The sequence below is a fragment of the Aspergillus brasiliensis genome (genome assembly GCF_001889945.1).
Source record: "Aspergillus brasiliensis CBS 101740 unplaced genomic scaffold ASPBRscaffold_22, whole genome shotgun sequence".
Classification (NCBI taxonomy): Eukaryota; Fungi; Ascomycota; class Eurotiomycetes; order Eurotiales; family Aspergillaceae; genus Aspergillus; species Aspergillus brasiliensis.
Window position 1 is genome coordinate 15,026 of NW_027137463.1, and position 18,287 is coordinate 33,312.

General features: G+C 49.7%; 8 protein-coding genes across 8 annotated transcripts; 5 read left to right on the forward strand and 3 right to left on the reverse strand.

Annotated features, from left to right (window-relative positions):
- Positions 1 to 519: 519 nt before the first annotated feature.
- ASPBRDRAFT_59870 (uncharacterized protein) lies at positions 520 to 2,654 on the forward strand (the record flags this gene model as incomplete). Its single annotated transcript, XM_067628126.1, has 2 exons — positions 520 to 714; positions 819 to 2,654. The coding sequence occupies 2 exons, from the start codon at positions 520 to 522 to the stop codon at positions 2,652 to 2,654; spliced, it is 2,031 nt and encodes a 676-aa protein (XP_067473440.1).
- Positions 2,655 to 3,226: 572 nt separating this feature from the next.
- ASPBRDRAFT_69875 (uncharacterized protein) lies at positions 3,227 to 5,190 on the reverse strand. Its single transcript, XM_067629050.1, has 5 exons — positions 4,945 to 5,190; positions 4,822 to 4,892; positions 4,659 to 4,772; positions 4,148 to 4,608; positions 3,227 to 4,100 (listed from the first exon to the last, which is right to left on the reverse strand). The coding sequence occupies exons 1-5, from the start codon at positions 5,104 to 5,106 to the stop codon at positions 3,310 to 3,312; spliced, it is 1,599 nt and encodes a 532-aa protein (XP_067473441.1). The 5' UTR covers positions 5,107 to 5,190; the 3' UTR covers positions 3,227 to 3,309.
- An 828-nt stretch (positions 5,191 to 6,018) lies between these two features.
- ASPBRDRAFT_35228 (uncharacterized protein) lies at positions 6,019 to 7,235 on the forward strand (the record flags this gene model as incomplete). The annotated part of the gene is made up of 3 exons (XM_067623323.1): positions 6,019 to 6,546; positions 6,611 to 6,753; positions 6,812 to 7,235. The coding sequence occupies 3 exons, from the start codon at positions 6,019 to 6,021 to the stop codon at positions 7,233 to 7,235; spliced, it is 1,095 nt and encodes a 364-aa protein (XP_067473442.1).
- A 26-nt stretch (positions 7,236 to 7,261) lies between these two features.
- Positions 7,262 to 8,620, reverse strand: ASPBRDRAFT_49091 (nitronate monooxygenase). The gene has a single exon (XM_067626247.1). The coding sequence runs from the start codon at positions 8,509 to 8,511 to the stop codon at positions 7,402 to 7,404; it is 1,110 nt and encodes a 369-aa protein (XP_067473443.1). The 5' UTR covers positions 8,512 to 8,620; the 3' UTR covers positions 7,262 to 7,401.
- A 911-nt stretch (positions 8,621 to 9,531) lies between these two features.
- Positions 9,532 to 10,693, forward strand: ASPBRDRAFT_201099 (uncharacterized protein; the record flags this gene model as incomplete). Its single annotated transcript, XM_067621509.1, has 2 exons — positions 9,532 to 9,699; positions 9,749 to 10,693. 2 exons carry the CDS (start codon positions 9,532 to 9,534, stop codon positions 10,691 to 10,693), a joined length of 1,113 nt encoding a protein of 370 aa, XP_067473444.1.
- A 334-nt stretch (positions 10,694 to 11,027) lies between these two features.
- On the forward strand, positions 11,028 to 12,911 carry ASPBRDRAFT_49092 (alpha/beta hydrolase). The gene is made up of 2 exons (XM_067626248.1): positions 11,028 to 12,639; positions 12,698 to 12,911. Exon 1 carries the CDS (start codon positions 11,073 to 11,075, stop codon positions 12,435 to 12,437), a length of 1,365 nt encoding a protein of 454 aa, XP_067473445.1. The 5' UTR covers positions 11,028 to 11,072; the 3' UTR covers positions 12,438 to 12,639; positions 12,698 to 12,911.
- Positions 12,912 to 13,652: 741 nt separating this feature from the next.
- Positions 13,653 to 15,455, forward strand: ASPBRDRAFT_427684 (uncharacterized protein). The gene is made up of 8 exons (XM_067624867.1): positions 13,653 to 13,794; positions 13,852 to 13,938; positions 14,005 to 14,048; positions 14,104 to 14,255; positions 14,313 to 14,899; positions 14,954 to 14,977; positions 15,034 to 15,141; positions 15,217 to 15,455. Exons 1-8 carry the CDS (start codon positions 13,756 to 13,758, stop codon positions 15,406 to 15,408), a joined length of 1,233 nt encoding a protein of 410 aa, XP_067473446.1. The 5' UTR covers positions 13,653 to 13,755; the 3' UTR covers positions 15,409 to 15,455.
- A 46-nt stretch (positions 15,456 to 15,501) lies between these two features.
- On the reverse strand, positions 15,502 to 17,931 carry ASPBRDRAFT_201102 (uncharacterized protein; the record flags this gene model as incomplete). Its single annotated transcript, XM_067621510.1, has 1 exon — positions 15,502 to 17,931. The coding sequence occupies one exon, from the start codon at positions 17,929 to 17,931 to the stop codon at positions 15,502 to 15,504; it is 2,430 nt and encodes an 809-aa protein (XP_067473447.1).
- Positions 17,932 to 18,287: the final 356 nt, after the last annotated feature.

Below are 18,287 nucleotides of genomic sequence, written 5' to 3' on the forward strand. Positions count from 1 at the left end.
CAGGAATACACCACCAGAATAAGCCTGAAAAATATAGATTTCTAAGATATACTACTTAATAAAAAAACTAATTACTACTATTAAATTTATATTAAATAAAATAATAAATGGAAGATAGTATTTTATAATATAAAAAATTCTATAAATAAATTAACTAAATCTTTTAATATTATTAATTATTAAGAATTCTATTATATAATCCACCTTACCAAGTAAGCTTAGAGATAAGATATATATTATAATTTATTATTTAGATAATTAAAATAATATTATAATATTTCAGGGTCTCATGCCTAGAAGAATATATAAATAATAGTAATTATATAATCTAAGGCTATCTTATTATTCTCTTTTTAGCTCTATATTTCTTCCTTTAGTCATGTATCTCGAGCAACTTGTTCCCTAGTAGCTGATAACATCTTCGCCTCATCCCACATTCTATTTCTCTATCTCTCACTTCTCCTCCCCATCTACATCGTCTGGGAGTGCCGATACAACATCTGGTACAACTCGTTCATCATGGATGATGTGGGTGATAATGCTGAACTCGTGCGAGAGTTGCATCGGGATCTGGCTCGCAAATACCGGCTTCACGGCTCCCGGATCGAGCAGTTTTGGCGTCAATTTGGTAAGGCCAAGCGAGAGGCGGCCTTCAGAGCAGGCGCGGCAGGCGGTGCCGTGCTCCGTTCACCCAATGACCAATCCATGGGCGATGTGTACAAGTTTCTTCCTGAGTTGAACCTACGAGACATTGCGCGGCCTGACTCTATCTACTGGATCATCTAAAACACCGGGCAACCACCTCGCTTGCGGGTCAGTACCAGCAGGGAGTGAATGGAGGACCGGGAGATGCAGCCGTCATTCTCGAAAGCATGCGCACGAAAAATCTTCGCCATGTCCAACCTTTCCACTATAGCTTCACCATGTTCTTAGATGGGCCTGACTACGGCCGGTCTTACGATGTCCCTGACCCTGACAAGTACCGGGAAGTAATGGCTGGGCTGGCAACGGCGGTTCAAGCAGGCATCTGTGTTCCCCGGTCCACCGGCGAGCTGATCTTGATGAGACAGACCTATTTCCTGCAAACACTCAATATCCTCATCGAAGACATCCTTGACCAAGGTTCCTCCCTGCCACAGAACACACGGCCCAAGAAGACGGAGAAGGCAGCCCGTGAGGCATTGTCTTCGCTTTCGCTGGACTCGAAGCCCGAAAAGCTCTCACTGGAGGATTTGGCCGCTCGTGCTTGGGATCAAAAGACTGCACTTGAAGATTATCTTTACCTTTGCCGAACCGAGCCAGAATTTCTGACCCATGTCGTAAACATCTGGTTTTTTAGTCGACCTGAGCTTGTTCCCGACGATCGTGGCCGCATACTGCCTCTGATTACCGATAAATACATTTCCATCTGCTTTGTTGAAGCAATCTACAATGCTGTGGCTGGCGCTGCTATTTGGGGATTCGTACATCAGCTTCTGCAGGGCCTCATAAAAGGGCCAGCTGATCGGGCGTACAGAAGCGTTTTGTTGCAGGAACTGGCGAACGTGATCTCGTTCGAATATAAGCGGGTTCAAGCGCGGTTGACGCGTTACGTCCAAGTGGGCTCAGGACAAGGGCACTTCAAACGAGTACCTGGCGTATATGACAATGGTGTAGCCCGGGTGGCGATGAAGACCAAACCAGACACTCTGACTCGCTTGGATCCGCGACTCCACTATATACTTCGACTGTGCCAGAACGAGACTACCGCACCAAAGGCAGTGGACTGGATCAAAAAGCTTGATGACCTTCAACGGACCGATCCTACCGAAAGAGAGAAGACAACCGATCTTGAGTATGATGCTTTCAGTGATCTCGCCGTGACTGCCGCGTTTGTTCAGTCCGTTTCTGCTTCTCTGGCACTTCCGCCCCTGACAGCCAAAAAGGGCCAAGCGTACCTGTCAAAATTGAAGAATCTGGCGGCTGAGCTCGAACCGCTGAAAAAGGAGATTGATCTGTCCGAATATGCGATCCCAATTGACAACCTACGCGAACCAGGAATGGCCCAAGGCGCCCTCGCTGCGTTGGACCAACTCATCATTGACAAGACCAGCGCGGACATAGGCTTCCTGTATCAAGATCTCAACGAAAGCTGCCTGTCTGAGATCCAGAGCCAATATCAACAGCAGAAGGACAGGGAAGCACAAACTACACGGGTTGCTCCTGGCCTTGAAATTCCGGAATCGCCAAGTGCTGAGATACAGATTGCCGAGCGGCGTCAGAAAGTCAAGACTAGACCGGCACATTCCTCTGTCTATAGCATTGCCCCAGGTACGGAGTCTTGGGAGAAGGAGGACGTTGCGCCGGAAGCCCCAATTCTGAAGGTCAAGCCTAGCACCTTCGAGGTTTTCTCTACACTCTTTTCCAAGTCGGGTTCCAGAGGGTCGGTGTCCTGGTCAGATTTCGAAGCTGCCATGGTTGACCTCAATTTCTCCGTGATCCCGAGATTCGGTTCCGTCTATACTTTCTCGCCGCCTCAGGAATTGGCCGCTCAGAAAGCCATCACTTTGCATCGGCCCCATAACAATCGGATTGAGGGCTATCGTCTTCTTATCCTTGGGAGGCGGCTGGGACGGCGATATGGATGGAGCGACAAGACTTTTGAGGTATCTTGAAAGGATTGAAGGATCTGTCTCTTTCTCCTAGTTTACCCCGTCCTGGTGTAAATCATCTGCATCAAATAGTGTTTATTTATCAGGTACCAGCGGGAGCGCAACATGTACTCGTCATTGATTGAGTGAGTTTACAGGGTTCGAATAATTGTAATAGGGTTATGCGTTGAAACATGTCCTTCAGAATGTTAATCTAGCAACGTTGATCGAGAGGAATCGAGCATGAATATGACTCAATACTACTACTACATCACTGGGTACTATACAGGTGTCCAGAAATATACGTAGCCTGTAATCAATGGTAAGAAAGCCACTGGCACAAAACTATTTTCTGTTATGACATGTATCGGAAACGATACTCACTTTTATATACATGGCCGAGGATTGACCAAGGAGAAGTGTGCCATGTCGGTTTGAATCCGTGTTGATCGATAACTTTGCTCCTCCAACCGGGATAACAGCACAGAGAGTCTCTATTGTGACTTCAACGACTATGCCATCACAGTTCAACTTTTCAACAGGATAGCAAGTACAACCTGCTTATCAGCGTTGTGACCGTAGGTTTGAAACACATGGCATTTCTTTCACCGTTGGTTTTTGAATATTTCTATTTTGTTGAGATCCTCAGCGCGTTTATATACAAAAAAAAATCATGCATCTACAAATCCCCACACCTCTTCACCTCCGTCACTGGCCCATCATACTGATGTCTTCCCTGAACCACATACATGACCAAACTCACCAAAAACACCGCCACAAAAATCACCACACTCCAATTAAACGTCTCAGTCGTGACAGGTGTCGCCTCCGGCCAAAACGACCAGAACAGAGCAAACAGAACATATAACCAGCCGATGATATTCACCGCCAGACCATAGCGTCCCAGTCCCCAGCGCGCGGGGGGTAGAGTATGCGGGTGGAAGAGCTTTCGCCAGATCAAACAGCTCATTGAGATGGAGTAGGAGAACATGAGGGCCGCGACGTTGAGGGAGACGATGGCGTTAAAGGCGGTCTCGGAGCCGATATTGATTAGTGATAGGAGGGCGCTGATGATACAGCTGAGGATGATGGAGTTGACTGGTAGCTTGCGCTTTTCGTCGACTTTGGCGATCCAGCTGGAGAATGGGAGTCCGCGATCGCGGGCGAAGGAGAATGTTTGTCGTGCTGTAGAGGCGTTGAAGAGGATGTTGCTTAGGATCACGGGAATGAGGATGATGGCTGTTAGGCCGTTGACGCCTGCTGTGTTGGTCGCTTGTTTGAAGACGTAGATAAAGGGGAAGCCGGTGTCATCGTTGAGGGAGTCTTCGACTGATGGGGTTGCGAAGAGCATTGTGATGAGGACGACTAATGCGAGGATGGCGTTGGCGAAATAGGACCAGGTGATGGCGATGGGCACATATCGGCCTGCATCTTTGATCTCTTCAGACATGTGGGCCGTGGCATCGGAGCCTGTACTAGTTAGTGTTGATCTATTGAGGTGGTGAGAGCACACGCACTGAGACACCCGTAGATGGCCGCAAGCTGGCCCACCATCACGGTGAGTCCCATGGATGACCACCCTCCAAAGTTCTCAAACTTCGTGAACACCGCTTCTGCTGGCTGCAGCGGAGCGAGAACCCAGAGTGTCACTACTATAACCACCCAGCAGAAGACATGAGTTGCCAAAAGCAAATTCTGCATACGGGCCATGAGTCCCGCACCGTATATGTTAAAGTAGAAAGCAATAAGGATCATCGCAAACACAAACAATGTGCCTTGCCATCCAGTAGGGTTATAGTCAGGGTCGCGAACGCTGATTAAACCCTGGATGATGGTTCCGGTCAGGAACGAGCCCGATGCGGTTCCTGCCTGCCACGCCAGAACGGACATCCAGCCGGTCACATAGCTCAAGAATTTCTGATAGCGAGGGGATGCAAATTCGGAGACCCAGTGATACTGGCCTCCAGATGTAGGCGCCCTAGGCATATTAGCTGCTATAATGGTATGGATGAATAAAAGGTATCTCACATTGAGGCCATCTCCGCCAAAGAGACAATGATGAACCCAAATCCAATGGAGCTCCACACATAGGTCCACAGCATGCCTGCCAGTCCACCATCTTCCAAGCCTTCGTAGTCGGAACTATTCATGTTAAGAGAATGGCTGATAATAGGTTTGACAATGGCCTTACAGCATGATGTACTCCCACGTCGACTGTAACACGGCCGAAAAGCTGAGAGCAGCTAATGGTCGAATATTTCGCTGCGATTATGTTAATCGGTCGGTAGATGCTTTCCGGACATTAGGTACTTACTTTGAACTGCTGGACTTTGCCCATGCGGTCCATTTCTGTCACGTCGTAACGGGTGCCATTGATGCCATTCTCTTCACTGGATGCATCGATCTCCAATGCCTGCAAGCCGGTAACGGCAGAATCCTTGGCAGCATCGTGCTGCATGTTGTGCGCGACCGCCATCCTACAAGATCAGAACTGAGCCTGTAGCTGGGAAAGTGGAAACAATGACACCAAAACTCAAGGACACCAAGAAACACAGAAGTGCGGTCGGAGAATAAATCAGTGAACAGAAGCGGCGCGGAAAAAGCGATGCGTCCGAGTGCCCCTCGCCTTATCAACATCCTGGAAATCGAAGGCTTAGCTTCACATTAGTGACTGCCCTAACAAGAAACGGCCCGCCACCGGACCCTGCACCAAAGCATATTGGTTGCAGGGGGTACGCGGCACACAAGCACAGTGCAATCTCTAATCCTTGGCAGTTCATAAATTCACGGTCGCTCCGACGGCTGAACCGGTGGTGTTGTCTCGCATCTAAAGGCATCTCATGACATCAATTCTGCTCGAGGTCTTTTTTTAAATCGACAGCATTCTAAGCAGGTGGGTTGGTCTGTGCCTCTTTCCTCCGCAATTCTCCACTTAGTCTGAGCTTATGCGGTGTCCGAGCACATCGTGAATTTTCAATCCGGTAGAGTATCTGCTCTGCTAAGGGTCAGAGAACGATGGCAGCTGGAAATTAGTCTGTGCATCGCAATAAGACCATCAAGGAGCCGGAGTGGTCTGGACAGTTCTATTCGCACCAGCGCCCCCGAAGGTCTAGCGCTGGTGCAACGGAATATCTTAGCTTCCTTGGCGGTATCAGTTCAATTAAAGCTTATCTTCCGTATGTCTTTGTCCAATATCCCTCCAGTATTGACCTCCGGGCATCGAAGTTACATACACCGGACCAGGGACAACCAGGGGTCTCACCAATACCATGATAATTCTCCAGTATGCCTGCAGCCTTTTGTTTAGTTATATTCTTCTGGGGCCCGTAGTGTAGACATCCTTCGTACAAACCACATGTTTGCAGGTTAACACCCCGCGATTGCCTTCATGACATATACAAGTTTGCCGCCGGGGGTGTCTCCCCCTTTGGCTGAAAACAACGAGTTCAATCATACAGGACTGGTGTTGATTTTTGCAAGTGTGTGCCTCTTTCTCGTTCTTTCGTCTCTGGGAATGCGAATCTACGCCACCTCGAAACGATCGATGATCTTGAGCGACGACTATCTTCTTACAGTTGCAGTTGTGCGATCAACTCCTATAGGCAAACCTCTTCCATGGTATAGTTCTGCTAACAACAATGGAGAAGGTAATGCCTCGCTCCCGTTCTCGATGCATATACTCACCTCATCTTTTAAGAGTGTTTATACATCAGACCTCCTCTATATCGTCATTTTGGGATTGTCGAAATCCTGCACTAGCCTGTTCTATGAACAGCTGTCTACATTTACAGATCGCTGGATGACGCGAGGCTTGCTAGGACTGTCAATTACTTGGACTCTTATTGCAATCTTCCTTCTCGCCATTCGGTGTGGTCGCGATCCATGGACCGATATCAATCACGACTGTGACTCGATCGTAAGCTACAAGAGGTCCTTAATTCCCGGGAGAGGACACCTGCTTACAACAATATACCATAAAGTTATCCGACTGGATAGCTATTACCACCCTAGACATTATCCTGGAAGCCCTACTGCTAACATACCCAGTGAAATTGATCTATCGGGTTCGTCTACGGCCCTCCCGGAAGGCAGTCGTACTCTCGATCTTAGGCTGCCGAGTCTCGTACGTCCATCTCCATCCATTGTTTTTACGGAATCAAAGGCATGAACTAATCGATTAGCTTAATTCCCCTCTCAATTCTGCACTACATCACCATCAAGAAACAAATTACCTCCAATAACCCCACGCTTTTTGGCGCCTACGCGACTGTCATCGAAGAACTTCATCTATCTATTAGCATCCTCCTATTGACTCTCTCGTCTGTGAAGCTTTTCCTCGCGACATACGAAGATAGGGATGGATTGGCGTATACGAGCTATATTTCTCACGGCAGAAGCGTTCTCCAAACAATCCGACCGCTGAAATCGGTTCCCTTTTCAGCCAGAGATACTACGTCAGAGGCATGGGACAGTATGGAGGAGCCGATCCTATACAATCCAAACCAGACGAATATGAAGGCGGTGCAATTTGAGATGCAGAGTGAGGTGGTGGAAATGCAGGATCGGAGTCAGCTGGGGGTGGAATCCAGTAGTTCTCGCTCTTAGGCCAGACTGCGTACAGTATACCTAATTGGGCGTCCTGCACACTATATCGCTTTTGTAGGAAATTCGTAATATGTACTCGCCAAAAGATAAGGAATTATATACATCAATTTAGGAATGTATAGTTCCGGCCGTTCCAGACCAGCTAGAAGAGTTCATATCATTATCCCTATAGCTTGGCCAGTCTGTCTACTCTTAGAATAGCTTCTGTTTCCTTCCTTACCCTACGAACAATCTCCCCAGCAGGTAGGATATCTCTCACCAAGCCTACCGCTGTGCCCGCAAAAGTGGCCATCCTCCCCGTTGGCCCATAGACTGGACATTCCTGCTGAGCCTTTTGGTACAGGTCGTAATTCTCCTGTTCAGTCACTTTACCTGCCACAAAATCCGTGTGTGTTTTGTTCACGATCCCTCGCGGGGAATACTTGGACGGCCAGCTCAGAAACCCACGTACCCTATCAAAGACCGCGGAGCGAGTGGTATGAACACCACCATCACTAGCATCGAGAATCGCTTGCTGGTACCCCTTCGGTATAGGGACTTCAAGAGAGGCCAGGAACCTAGTCCCCATTACTACCGCCTCGGCGCCCAATGTAAGTGCGGCTGCCACTCCTCGACCATCTACCAGACCACCTGCTGCGACAATTCTTGGCTTCATTGAACTGTTCCGACTGACCGGAGCTCCTGCATCCAGACGGTCGATGACCTCTGGAACCAAAGACACAATACTAGCAGAGTTTTGCAATCCATGGCCTCCACCATCACTGCCCTGCACGACAAGCACATCAGGATGCAGCTTAGCCACAGCATCAATTGCATCCTCGACACTCCCCACCTGCACCCAAATCGCCACACTCCCACCAGTCTGAGCCCGGATCCCCTCCACCCAGGGAACCTGATCAGCAGCACTGTTAGATGGTGCAAATAGCCACACAGCACATGGACGGTAGCGAGCAATAAGCGGCAATGCCACCTCTATATCAGCTCCCCAGTTCAGGAACCCGACCCCAAATGGCAAGGTCGGGCCGTTGTATAGCTGAAGACGGTTCTCGTCGGGGGAGCCTCCCGCTGCCTTGTAGTCTTTCACGAGCTGCTCGGCTCTCTGGAACTTGCTTTCGAGACTCGATACGTCGTTTCCACCTGCGATGAATCCTATCCCGCCGGCTGCGGATACGGCGGTGGCTAGCTCTGGGCCGGCGATGTTCAGCATGGGAGCTTGTACTATTACTGGTGCTTTCGTCCATGGGTAGGTTGATTCGAATGTTTGTCCCTGATACATGATGATGGTAGTATAATCAAGTGTGATTGGAAATGCTATATCTGCCGAAAGAAGTCATAACTTCAATTGAAACGGTTTCTGCTGTAGTCAATATCTGGATCAAGGCGCGATGTGTGGCTGCTTGTAAAGGAATGCTGCTCCACGGTCCACCGGATGATCGACGTCTTCCCCGCTTGCATCTCCACCAGTAGACACCCGATAAACAAGGCAGCTGCTGGGCTGGTTCCTCCCGCCATACCCGCAATATCCGCATTGCGATGCCATTCTTGACGTCATAAGCCAATGACTTTTCGCAGTTGGCACAGTTGAGAATGCATCTTTCTGAAAGGACCTTGTCTCATCCGAATATGATGCTTTCAATCGTTATATAGGGAGCAAATCAGGCACTTATCAGGCAGTCAAATGGTGTGAAGTTCAGAGAAGATATCTGCATCAATTCCGGAAATGACTTACTACAATCTCAAGCTGAAACATGTGCTTCATCCTTAATCACATTAGACTACTCTTCGATAATCAATCTATTCTAGTTTCAGGACTGGAGACTTGTCGCACTGAAGTGGCGTAAGCAGTACATCTCTGCTCACACTTGAATTACCATCGCACACATGCGGAGCCTTGACATTATACTCGACGCTCGTGGTGGACCATTTGCTTGCAATGCCGTCTCCAGCTACGGTAATACCCCATTTGTCGTTGAAGGGGCCAGCTCTGCGGAAGGATGGATTTCTCCAAGATAGCAACTGATTGCTTGATCCCATTGAGTTGTATCATAACTGACTACTGACCTGTTATGTACAATCATGTCGGAGCTCCCCGGTCACTGCTATTTCCTGATGAAAGGAACCGGAAGATCTACCGGAAGATTCATCTCCTACCTTCAGCAGGACCGGATCTTGTATCATTGACCACGGCATTATCCTAGACCTGCTTTTCAGGATGTCTATAAAATCATCTACATTCGCTCCTGTCTCGGGTTCAAATGCACATCTTCACTTGTACGCAGATCTACTTCCTTTGAAAATGTCTACCAGCGCAATTACTGGCGAGCATCAGCTTCCTCATTGGGAGGTGGGCAACGTACCCAAGTTCATTGCTGAAGTGGCTAAGCTGCTCAAGGACAATGGCGTACCTTGCGTCTTGATCGGTCCGGCGTATCATAGAATTCTTGGGATTCGTGGTGGAATTGAGGTTAGTCACTCTCGGCCTCGTGCTTGGATACATACTAATCGGACATCAGACTATCAGTTTTGCCATCGATAAGGAATTCCTTAAGAAGGCGGGGCAGGTTCTAGAGGCAGCAGGCCTTTCACGTGAATGCCCAGATAAAGATGCATGCTGCTACTCGCAGGCCAGCTTCTGCTTTAGGGTTCCAAAGCCCAATGACCTTTTCCACGTTGAACGAATTCAGGATGGAAACAAACACCCCGTAACTGGGCATATCAGTCTCTACAAAAGGGAGAAGTGGCTACCTCGACTTTCGAGTATCCCCGTATGTCCTCCTAGGCCCGATAACTCTGACTATATCTTGGCAAGTGATGAACGGCTGCCCTTTGCGTGCGAGGAGCATCGTCGAGCATGTCGAGATAATGACAAGGTCATTGCTACTATGTGCGTCTGTGGCAAGGAAGATGAGAAATACACCGGTGGACGATACTCAAAATCGCTTCCCGAAGTCATGATCCTTCGTCCTGCCCGTCTCATCGAGACGTGGGTGTCAGCTGAATTCAACGAACATCTCCTCGAGTACCATCGAGACATCGAGATCAGCGGGGACCACGGGCGGTTCTGGGATGCCTTGTACTCTTTTCCAGAATATACCCTCTGGTCTCATGCGGCAGTTGCGCCCGAACTTCGGCTTTGGTGGGCGATGGTGCGTCTTACTGTCGGATACGTTCGGGGTCTATCTGTGCCACAAATGGACTCGGTGGGTTCCCCAGAGGGAGACCTTCCAGAAGAGGACTTCCCAAGAGGCTTCTTCCCAGAAGCGATCTTTGCATCGGGGGACTCCCCAGATGAAGACTCCTCAGAGGAAGACTCCCAAGAGGAAGCTGGACAAGCGGCCACGATTGCCGACATCTCAAACAGGAGACGAAAGCAACTGCGGCTCATTCGGCAAGAAATGCTTTTTAAGCTCGCTGCGTCACGTAAAATGCATCCTATTAAGGGTGTCAGCCCTGTCTAGGACCCATGGTTTTGGGCTCTGTATTCGTCGGCTGTATTGTGCGGTATTGAACTCGACGCTATGTGCTAAATTTGCTTCACTTGGTTCATAACATTGGGTTTTTACCAATCGAATGCTTGTCGAGCCTAACATATGACATAAAATGACAAACTTATTGCTGATTTGATATACAGAAATTTGGATGGTAGAGACCAAGTACCGTAGAGATGTAGCATTAGTAGGGGGTCCCTGCTCTCTTGTGCAGTGATGAGTCATCTATGTCCAGACACAACATGCCGCGGATCCCAATCTCAACTCCAATCTTCTTCTAACTCCAGCATAAATCCAGTCATCCGCTGGCGGTTTCTCTTTCCCTATTGCGCATCCAACCCCAGCCTTGATGCCGCCCATATGCATCTGGCGATGCGCTCAACGCGTACCTCCTGATTTTGGCAGACGGTCGTCTCTTACCGGAAGAGCTACGATCCCGCGTCTCCCATCGGCGCGATTCCAGAGCCACATCCCGTCCCAACATATCCACACCATTGTTCGGGCAACAAAGAGACGGCCCATTTCCTGCCATAATGTGCATCAACCTCTACCCTTGAGCAGCTGTCATCAATCACGCAATATTTTTACCGAGTCAATACCACCAATTCTAATACCTCCTGTCATTTTCACAGGTCTGCTCCTCTCCCTATGGACCTGGAAATGCTTTTGGATTGTAGTGATGCAAGAGAAGCTTCTCTACCTCACCTGGCTTCCCCCATTTTCACGTTCCGAAAAGATCTCCGACTATGAGGCACAATGTAAGCCGGTGCGCTGGCAAACGCACCAAATTCGGAGTCGCGATGGTACGAAATTATCTATATGCGAAGGTCACATTCCTGCCAAAGCCACCTCGTCTGGAAGCATTCAGCAGACGAAACATCAGATGAAAAAGCAATTAGTAGTTATTTGTTACTTCCAAGGCAACGGTGGCTCGACCCCTATGCGTTTGCCTCTTCTGTCGCAGTTCCTACGCGCAGTCCACGCCTCTCCAAAATTTTCTCCTGCTCCGGCATCCGAAGAGAAGGACTATGTGGTAGTCGCTCTCTCATATCGCGGCTTCTGGACATCATCTGGTCGCCCTACCCAGCATGGTATTGAGCTTGACACGCAAGCTTTTCTTGATTGGGTTACGGAGACCTATGCCGTTCCGGACACAGATCTGCAGGTAATTCTATGGGGACATAGTCTGGGTTCCGCAATCGCGACCACTGGCCTTGCTACCTATCTTCCTCGGTCACGCGATGCGACTGATGCTCATTCTTCGGTTCCTATTGCTGGGTTGATTCTCGAGGCACCTTCTTCCAGTGTCAAGGATATGTTGATTAGTCTCTATCCGCAGAAGTGGTTGCCGTATCGATATCTTTGGCCTTTCTTACGGAGTCACTGGGATAGTATCCTTGCGATGGAGCGGATGGCGCGCTGGAGAGATGAGCTAGGGCATGAAAAGGAGAACAGTACAATCGGCAATGTGAATGGAAATCTGTTACCTCCAGTCCTTATATTATCTGCGGAGAAGGACGAGGTGATCCCCTCTCACGCAGCAGATGATCTGGAACGAAAGGGGAAACAGCTTGGTCTGACAATCTCTCGAAAACATGTTCTTGGGGCTTTACATACGGAGATCCCGGTCAAGCCGAGTGGCAGAGATGCCATGGTGGAATTTGTTGGTCGCTGTACATCTAGGCCTGCGGGGGCTACGCACAAATTAAATTAATGCCTGTAGGAACTTGAACGGCCTAGTGTTGATGATATCTTGTTGGAGTTGGGGGGGGGAGAGGAGGGGGGAAATAATATCAACACAATGTTTCATCAACCCAGCCTGCACGAATAGACAACTCGTGCTCTCAGTACACCAGAATAATCAGAAATCCTCCATACGGAAAACACTATACGATGGCTGCTCGTATGGATGAGCCCTGCTCAACCAGTCAGTATTTAACCACCGTTAGTTCATATGAGTAGAGGATAGCACACCTCTTCAACGCCTCCACGGCCTGCCGTGCAACGTCCTCCCCAACACAGATCGTCTCAACCCTGACATCCGAGGTCTCCTCCAAAACCCCCACAGTCCCCGTATGCGGGTTGGCAGCGTCACCAGGTCAGAACTGGCCCGTTCCAGCGGTGGTCCAGCAACACTCGGTATACTTCCCGCCCGGGTAGCGGCCCGCGCCGGCAGCGAAGATGGCGGCTTTGCAGGCCGCCAGGCCGGTAGGGGGGACGTTGAAAATGAGGCGGAATTGCGCTGGAGACATATTTTGCGAGATGATAAACGAAAGTGGTTGATAAGATGGAGTTGTTCCCTGCTAGTTGTGCGTATGGGTAGAGGTAATGGTGATGGTGTGGAATGGCTGATGATAAGAAAAGAAGCAACACCAAATGACACGATTGGCGCGGTGCGCGTTGTGCAAAGCGCCTTTCCACACGTCCGGAGATTGGCTAAGCGAGCAATGCCGTAACCACATCTGGGCAGCCTTGCATCAAACACGAACTACTAGTAGTACTGCTGTGTGGCCGGCACTTGCGGTCAGCCAATGGAGATTTGAAAAAGGCTTAAGCATCCACCGCCGACACACAATGCCTGCATGGGTGATGGATCAGTGAGCGTGAGCGGGGTAATGATAATCATCGGCTACAATGTAGGTACAACTGGTTGCTTGCATCTCGAACCTACGTCTTGCGTTCCATCCACTTTTCTCGACTTCCGTTATTATTGGGTCTGATGGGCGGCTGGTTAGGCGGCGTATGTACACAGCCTGGCAGCAGTAGTCGTGATGACAGCCAGCGCCTTCAGAGAAGGGTTTTGTTCTATGCGTGGCGCCTCTCATCTGAGCGCTCAAAGCTCAGAATAGTAACCGAAGGTGAGCGGCGTAGCGCGCAGCCTCGCGACCTCTAGGGTAGTAAGAAATATCAAGAAGCTGGGCAGTAAAAGGGAGAGAGCTCCACTTTGGCTCTCCCCTTCATGCTCACACTCGTGCCTTATACGCACTAGCATATACTTTCGCCTCTGCAGCCGTCATCATCGGCATATAGTGATGTTTCGCACGTTTGAAACGAGCACGAAGATCATCGAGGTTTGCTCTCTACGACAATCCCAAATTGGTCATAGTGACTCTAAACCATCGCCAAAGAAAGCAGGATGGAGAATCCCCACACCTCTTCAAATCCAGGAGTTGGACGTAAAGGCGGCGGAAGCTTTCATTAAAAGGCCTCCAATGGTAGGTCCACTTCCTATTCATTCGGATAGAACGGCCTGACATGACATTCTTCTACTGTTATGATAGAGAGACAAACGCAACAATTGGGAAGGAGGATGCCTCCGGCTATTGTACGTGGACCAACTACTTAGTCACGCTCTCCGCCCGACTGACCCAGTCACACAGAATGGTTCAGCCTGAGAAAGGCAGTATGGATGAAGCCAGAAAGCGGATAATTCAGACAGCTGTTAGGAGTAAATGGATCCCGACCGAATTTGTTCGGCTGCTCGACAACGGCAAGCCGGGCTGCTCCCTTCTGACTACGACAGAGCATAGCAGTAAGCCTAAATACCTTTCGTCCCCATAGTACATGGCCTTTCTAATTTACATCTTAGGCTTCATTCTACAAATGCCAAACGTTGGACACGGGACGTTGACTCTCGTTCTAAGCGGCCTGCCAGTGGGCAGAGCTAATGGGTACTCCCAGAAAGAGATAGACTGGGTGTGTATCATCTTGTCTCACCGAGGCCTCGATCTGGAACTTCTTCTGTCTCGAGACCCATTCCCCACCGATTATGGGTTGCTGCCCCCAGACTTCATGATCCTCCCCGTGAGCTTCCTTCGGTGGCAGGTCGAGGCGGTCGTCGAGGAGCTCGAGACTCTCACTCGCAACGTGACCGGTGAAGAGGCAAAGCTACACTGGGCATCGCAACTCCTCGATCTCGATGCCGTTCGGCGCCGAATATTCGAACTGGGCGAGGTGCATCTGACTCTTCGTCGCAGATGGCTTTTTAACCAGGACCTGGCAGCAAATCTGCTTCGATACTTCGAGTTCCTCGAAGGGACCAATTCGGCCTACGAATCGAAACCATCGTACTCGGAGATACTTCGACGTCGGGTTCAGATGGATGAGCACGTTTGCAAATGCATGGCATACGAATTGCAGGTCATTCCATTGAAAATAGAGTCACAGCGGAATATGGTGAGAAACACAGATTTTCTTTTCAAAGCCGCACCTGCTAAAAAGTACCTGCAGATTGACAGCCGCTTTAATATGATGGTAGGCAGCTCAAGCAATCCACTCAGTATGGCAATAATGTATCTCCGCAACCATAGATCGCTCAAAGCTCTGCCGAATGCGCCGAGGAAGTTCGCCGTGATAGCGCGTCGATGAAGACCATGGCCACTATGACCCTCATATTTTTGCCGGCCACGACTATATCGGTTAGTATCCTGTTCCTTCTCACGTAGCCAAAAATCAAGGTGGAAGTGTAATTGAAGCATTAACACGTTGTTTAGTCCATATTCAGCATGGGGTTCTTTAATTGGCAATCAAGTGATGCTGCGGTTGTGGCTTCCAAATATATCTGGCTTTACCTGGCGGTTGCGGTTCCCTTGACTGTGGTAGTACTAGTTTTCTGGGTTGTGTGGTATAAATGGAGCCAAAGAAGGTATGAGGCAAGGAGCTGTCAGAAGTTTGATAAGTGCTAGATACTTGGTTAAGATATATACAATGTTCGCATCGAATTTTCCTCCGGTCAGTAAAGTGCATCGTGGGTCGCGATCACGCCAGCATATCTCCGTCTATGATGATCTCTTCAATCTGTATATACAGTAACCTTCCGGCAGAATTGTTGGGTAGCTGCGGACCAGTTCGCGATCAAGATCCTGCCACACACGTTCCAGGTCTCGCCAGGGTACCAGAAAAGGACTCGATCGCTGAACTTGGTTGCGGACACCCAAACGCCACCGCCGTCGGAAGCGCTCAGCATTCCACCTCTCGTGCTCTTTCTCTGCCAATATGTCTACTTCAGCATCTGTAAATTCTCTGACCGGCTCATGGTCCTCGCGGGATTTTCCTAGAAAGCAGGACAGTAGTCGGAGCTTCCGCGGTATATCGGCGGCTTGCGCTCGAGCGGATTCTCTCAAGTCCTCCCGGAGAACGTTCCATTCAGCAAGGGAGATCTCCGTTTCCACTTGCCGCCTTTCTTCTTTTGACGGGGCCATATCCAATCGATACAGTCTGTAGATATTATGCAGCTCCTCCGCTAGGTACTCTCGCACATCATTCGAGAGATTTTGGCAATCGATGCATCTCACGAACTCGGCGTAGTCAACGTGTAGACTAAGTTGGGCTGGGGAAGGAAGCGCCAGTCTGTCAAAGATATTGCGCTGGTTCAACTTGCTCATGGCCAACAAGGAACGCATAGATCTCGCGCCGTGTCGGAAAGTCGGAACAAGGAGTAACCCATCAAGCACACCCTCATCGATCATGATGCGTCCGCCTGTCATCACATTGGGTGCTCTCTCTTCAAGCAGCGCTCGGAGCATCACCGCCCTTCTTACCGAGAATAATTCATCTTGTGAGTCACACTGGCTTGGTCCTCGTACATCGATAAAACCATGTAGATATGAGATAAACTCGGAACCTTTGGCCTGTTTTTGTTGGGTGAGAAATGTAGCACGTTGGTCAAATTCCATGAAGTTTGTAGCGTGCCCTGCTCCAAACAGCAGTATAGCGGGCCCAATCGGCCGCACATGTCCTTTCTCGAGGAAAGTGCCCGAAAGCATACATGGCGAGAGATGAGAGAGCCATCCGAGGGGAGAGTTCAGGAAATCGCCATCGAAGCCATCAAAGTATGCGAGCGTTAGGTATCTCGCCAGAGTTGAGTCACGCACCGAGCTGAAAGCCTCCAGTAAATCATCCAGTCTAACGAACTGCGAAAGGTTGAATTGCAAAATGTTGATCTTTCGCGGATGACATGCAGCTCTGGCGACTTCCATTGCTGCAAAGCTTTTCCCACTACCGCTCGGACCAAAAAGGGCGATGTTCAGTGGCTTCCCCGGAGTCTCAGCAAGATACTCTTCTATGAGGTTGTGCATTGATCGGAATTGCTCAATTTCCTTCCTATCGTAAAGGACCAACTCACGGAATTTCGCTACAGGTATGCGGCTCGTGGGCGCGAGGGGGCCGGCCTGCACAATCTCACGAGCCACTTCAATTGGATTAATCACTGCAAGATCAAGAATAGTCCAATCAGGGTTAGACCCTTGGCATATCTCCTCGGAGGGTATTGTATATGAAAGTAGTTCTTCGTTCGGAACTAAGTTTTCCATTATCTGATCCACAGGATAGTCGATTGCGTTATCGGAGTTCCTGGGCATGAAGCCCCGTTGCGCCAGTCGTCTAGCGGCCTCGAAGCCGTATCTAATAGCCAGGTCTAGTTCGCTTATTGAACCTCGCTCCAGATGCGCGGCCATGCCAGCAATGAAAGTCTCAGCTAGCCCAGGGACCGGCCCAAGGTTCTGTCTAAAGAAATCTCCCTCGCCACGTACGGGGTCAAAGAAGAGCATTGGCTCGTATCCACCCCTACCTCGGTGATATATCAAGCCGTCACATCCGAAGAGCACGATAAGATGGGCGCAGGTAATGACTGTATCCAAACGACCACCTGAACCGAGATTTTCCACGAAATCCTCGCAAGACTTCTCCCACGAATGGCCGTCTGAGATCTCAACACCTTCGGCGCGTATGTCGTCCGCAGACACCACAACGATGAGCTTCATGGGATCCTGGGTGCCATCGCGTGTGAAAGGGCCAAATCTAACCACATCCCACAATTCCCCTGTACCGAGCGGTCGGGCCATGTGATACACCAATAAGTCCGGTCTCATCTCTCGACACCACGATATCGCATGATCGGTGTCGGTAAATCCATCCTCGGCTTCTTGTAGGATCATGATTTTCGCATCAGCTACAGGAGCAGCCGTTGCTGCGGGAGCATGCCATGCAGCCTGACGTGCTAACTTCATGGATTTTTCGACTCTATATTTCGCTAAGGAGTGTGTCGTAGTATTGGGCGCGGATTCCAGCTGGAATACGAATTGGGTCGAGGCAGTCGGGCTAGCGTAACCGGGCGCTCCATTATCCAGCAGTGAAAAAACATAGGTGGGAAGTCGAGCAGCGATCAAGAGACTCGAAATGAGGTGCGCACCACCACGCACCCAGCTCATCTGTTGTTTTGGATCGAAGTCATTCTGAGTGTGAAAAGGCGATGCTGGTATTGGCTGGGGATATAATAATAACTGGGAAGGCGCATCTCCTGCGACTATGATCGGAGGAAACATGACGATGTCTTGCCGAGGGCCTTTGATGCAAGCGAAATGGATGGGAAGGAGAGAGAGAGAGAGAGAGAGAGATGAGAGCAGCGCAGCGCTTGCAATTCGCAAGGCTGCGATGCACCGTCGATGCTCCCCTCACTCTTGCCCCGATGCGGAATGGCGGCTCCCGGCTAGAAGCAGCGCAAGTGTGCCGATCTGGGCTTCCAGGATGTTCCTGTTCAGAATGGCTAATTACCAGAGCTCTGACT

Excerpts from the sequence above, each read along its gene's own strand:
- ASPBRDRAFT_49092 (XM_067626248.1), top strand. The coding sequence starts at position 11,073 with ATGCCGCCCATATGCATCTGGCGATGCGCTCAACGCGTACCTCCTGAT.
- ASPBRDRAFT_49091 (XM_067626247.1), bottom strand. The coding sequence starts at position 8,511 with ATGTATCAGGGACAAACATTCGAATCAACCTACCCATGGACGAAAGCA.
- ASPBRDRAFT_427684 (XM_067624867.1), top strand. The coding sequence starts at position 13,756 with ATGTTTCGCACGTTTGAAACGAGCACGAAGATCATCGAG. Across the intron at positions 14,978-15,033 it reads ACAGCCGCTTTAATATGATG|ATCGCTCAAAGCTCTGCCGA; the intron begins GTAGGCAGCTCA and ends CCGCAACCATAG. Across the intron at positions 15,142-15,216 it reads TGCCGGCCACGACTATATCG|TCCATATTCAGCATGGGGTT; the intron begins GTTAGTATCCTG and ends CACGTTGTTTAG.
- ASPBRDRAFT_69875 (XM_067629050.1), bottom strand. The coding sequence starts at position 5,106 with ATGGCGGTCGCGCACAACATGCAGCACGATGCTGCCAAGGATTCTGCC. Across the intron at positions 4,893-4,944 it reads GCAAAGTCCAGCAGTTCAAA|CGAAATATTCGACCATTAGC; the intron begins GTAAGTACCTAA and ends ACATAATCGCAG. Across the intron at positions 4,773-4,821 it reads ACGTGGGAGTACATCATGCT|TTCCGACTACGAAGGCTTGG; the intron begins GTAAGGCCATTG and ends TAACATGAATAG.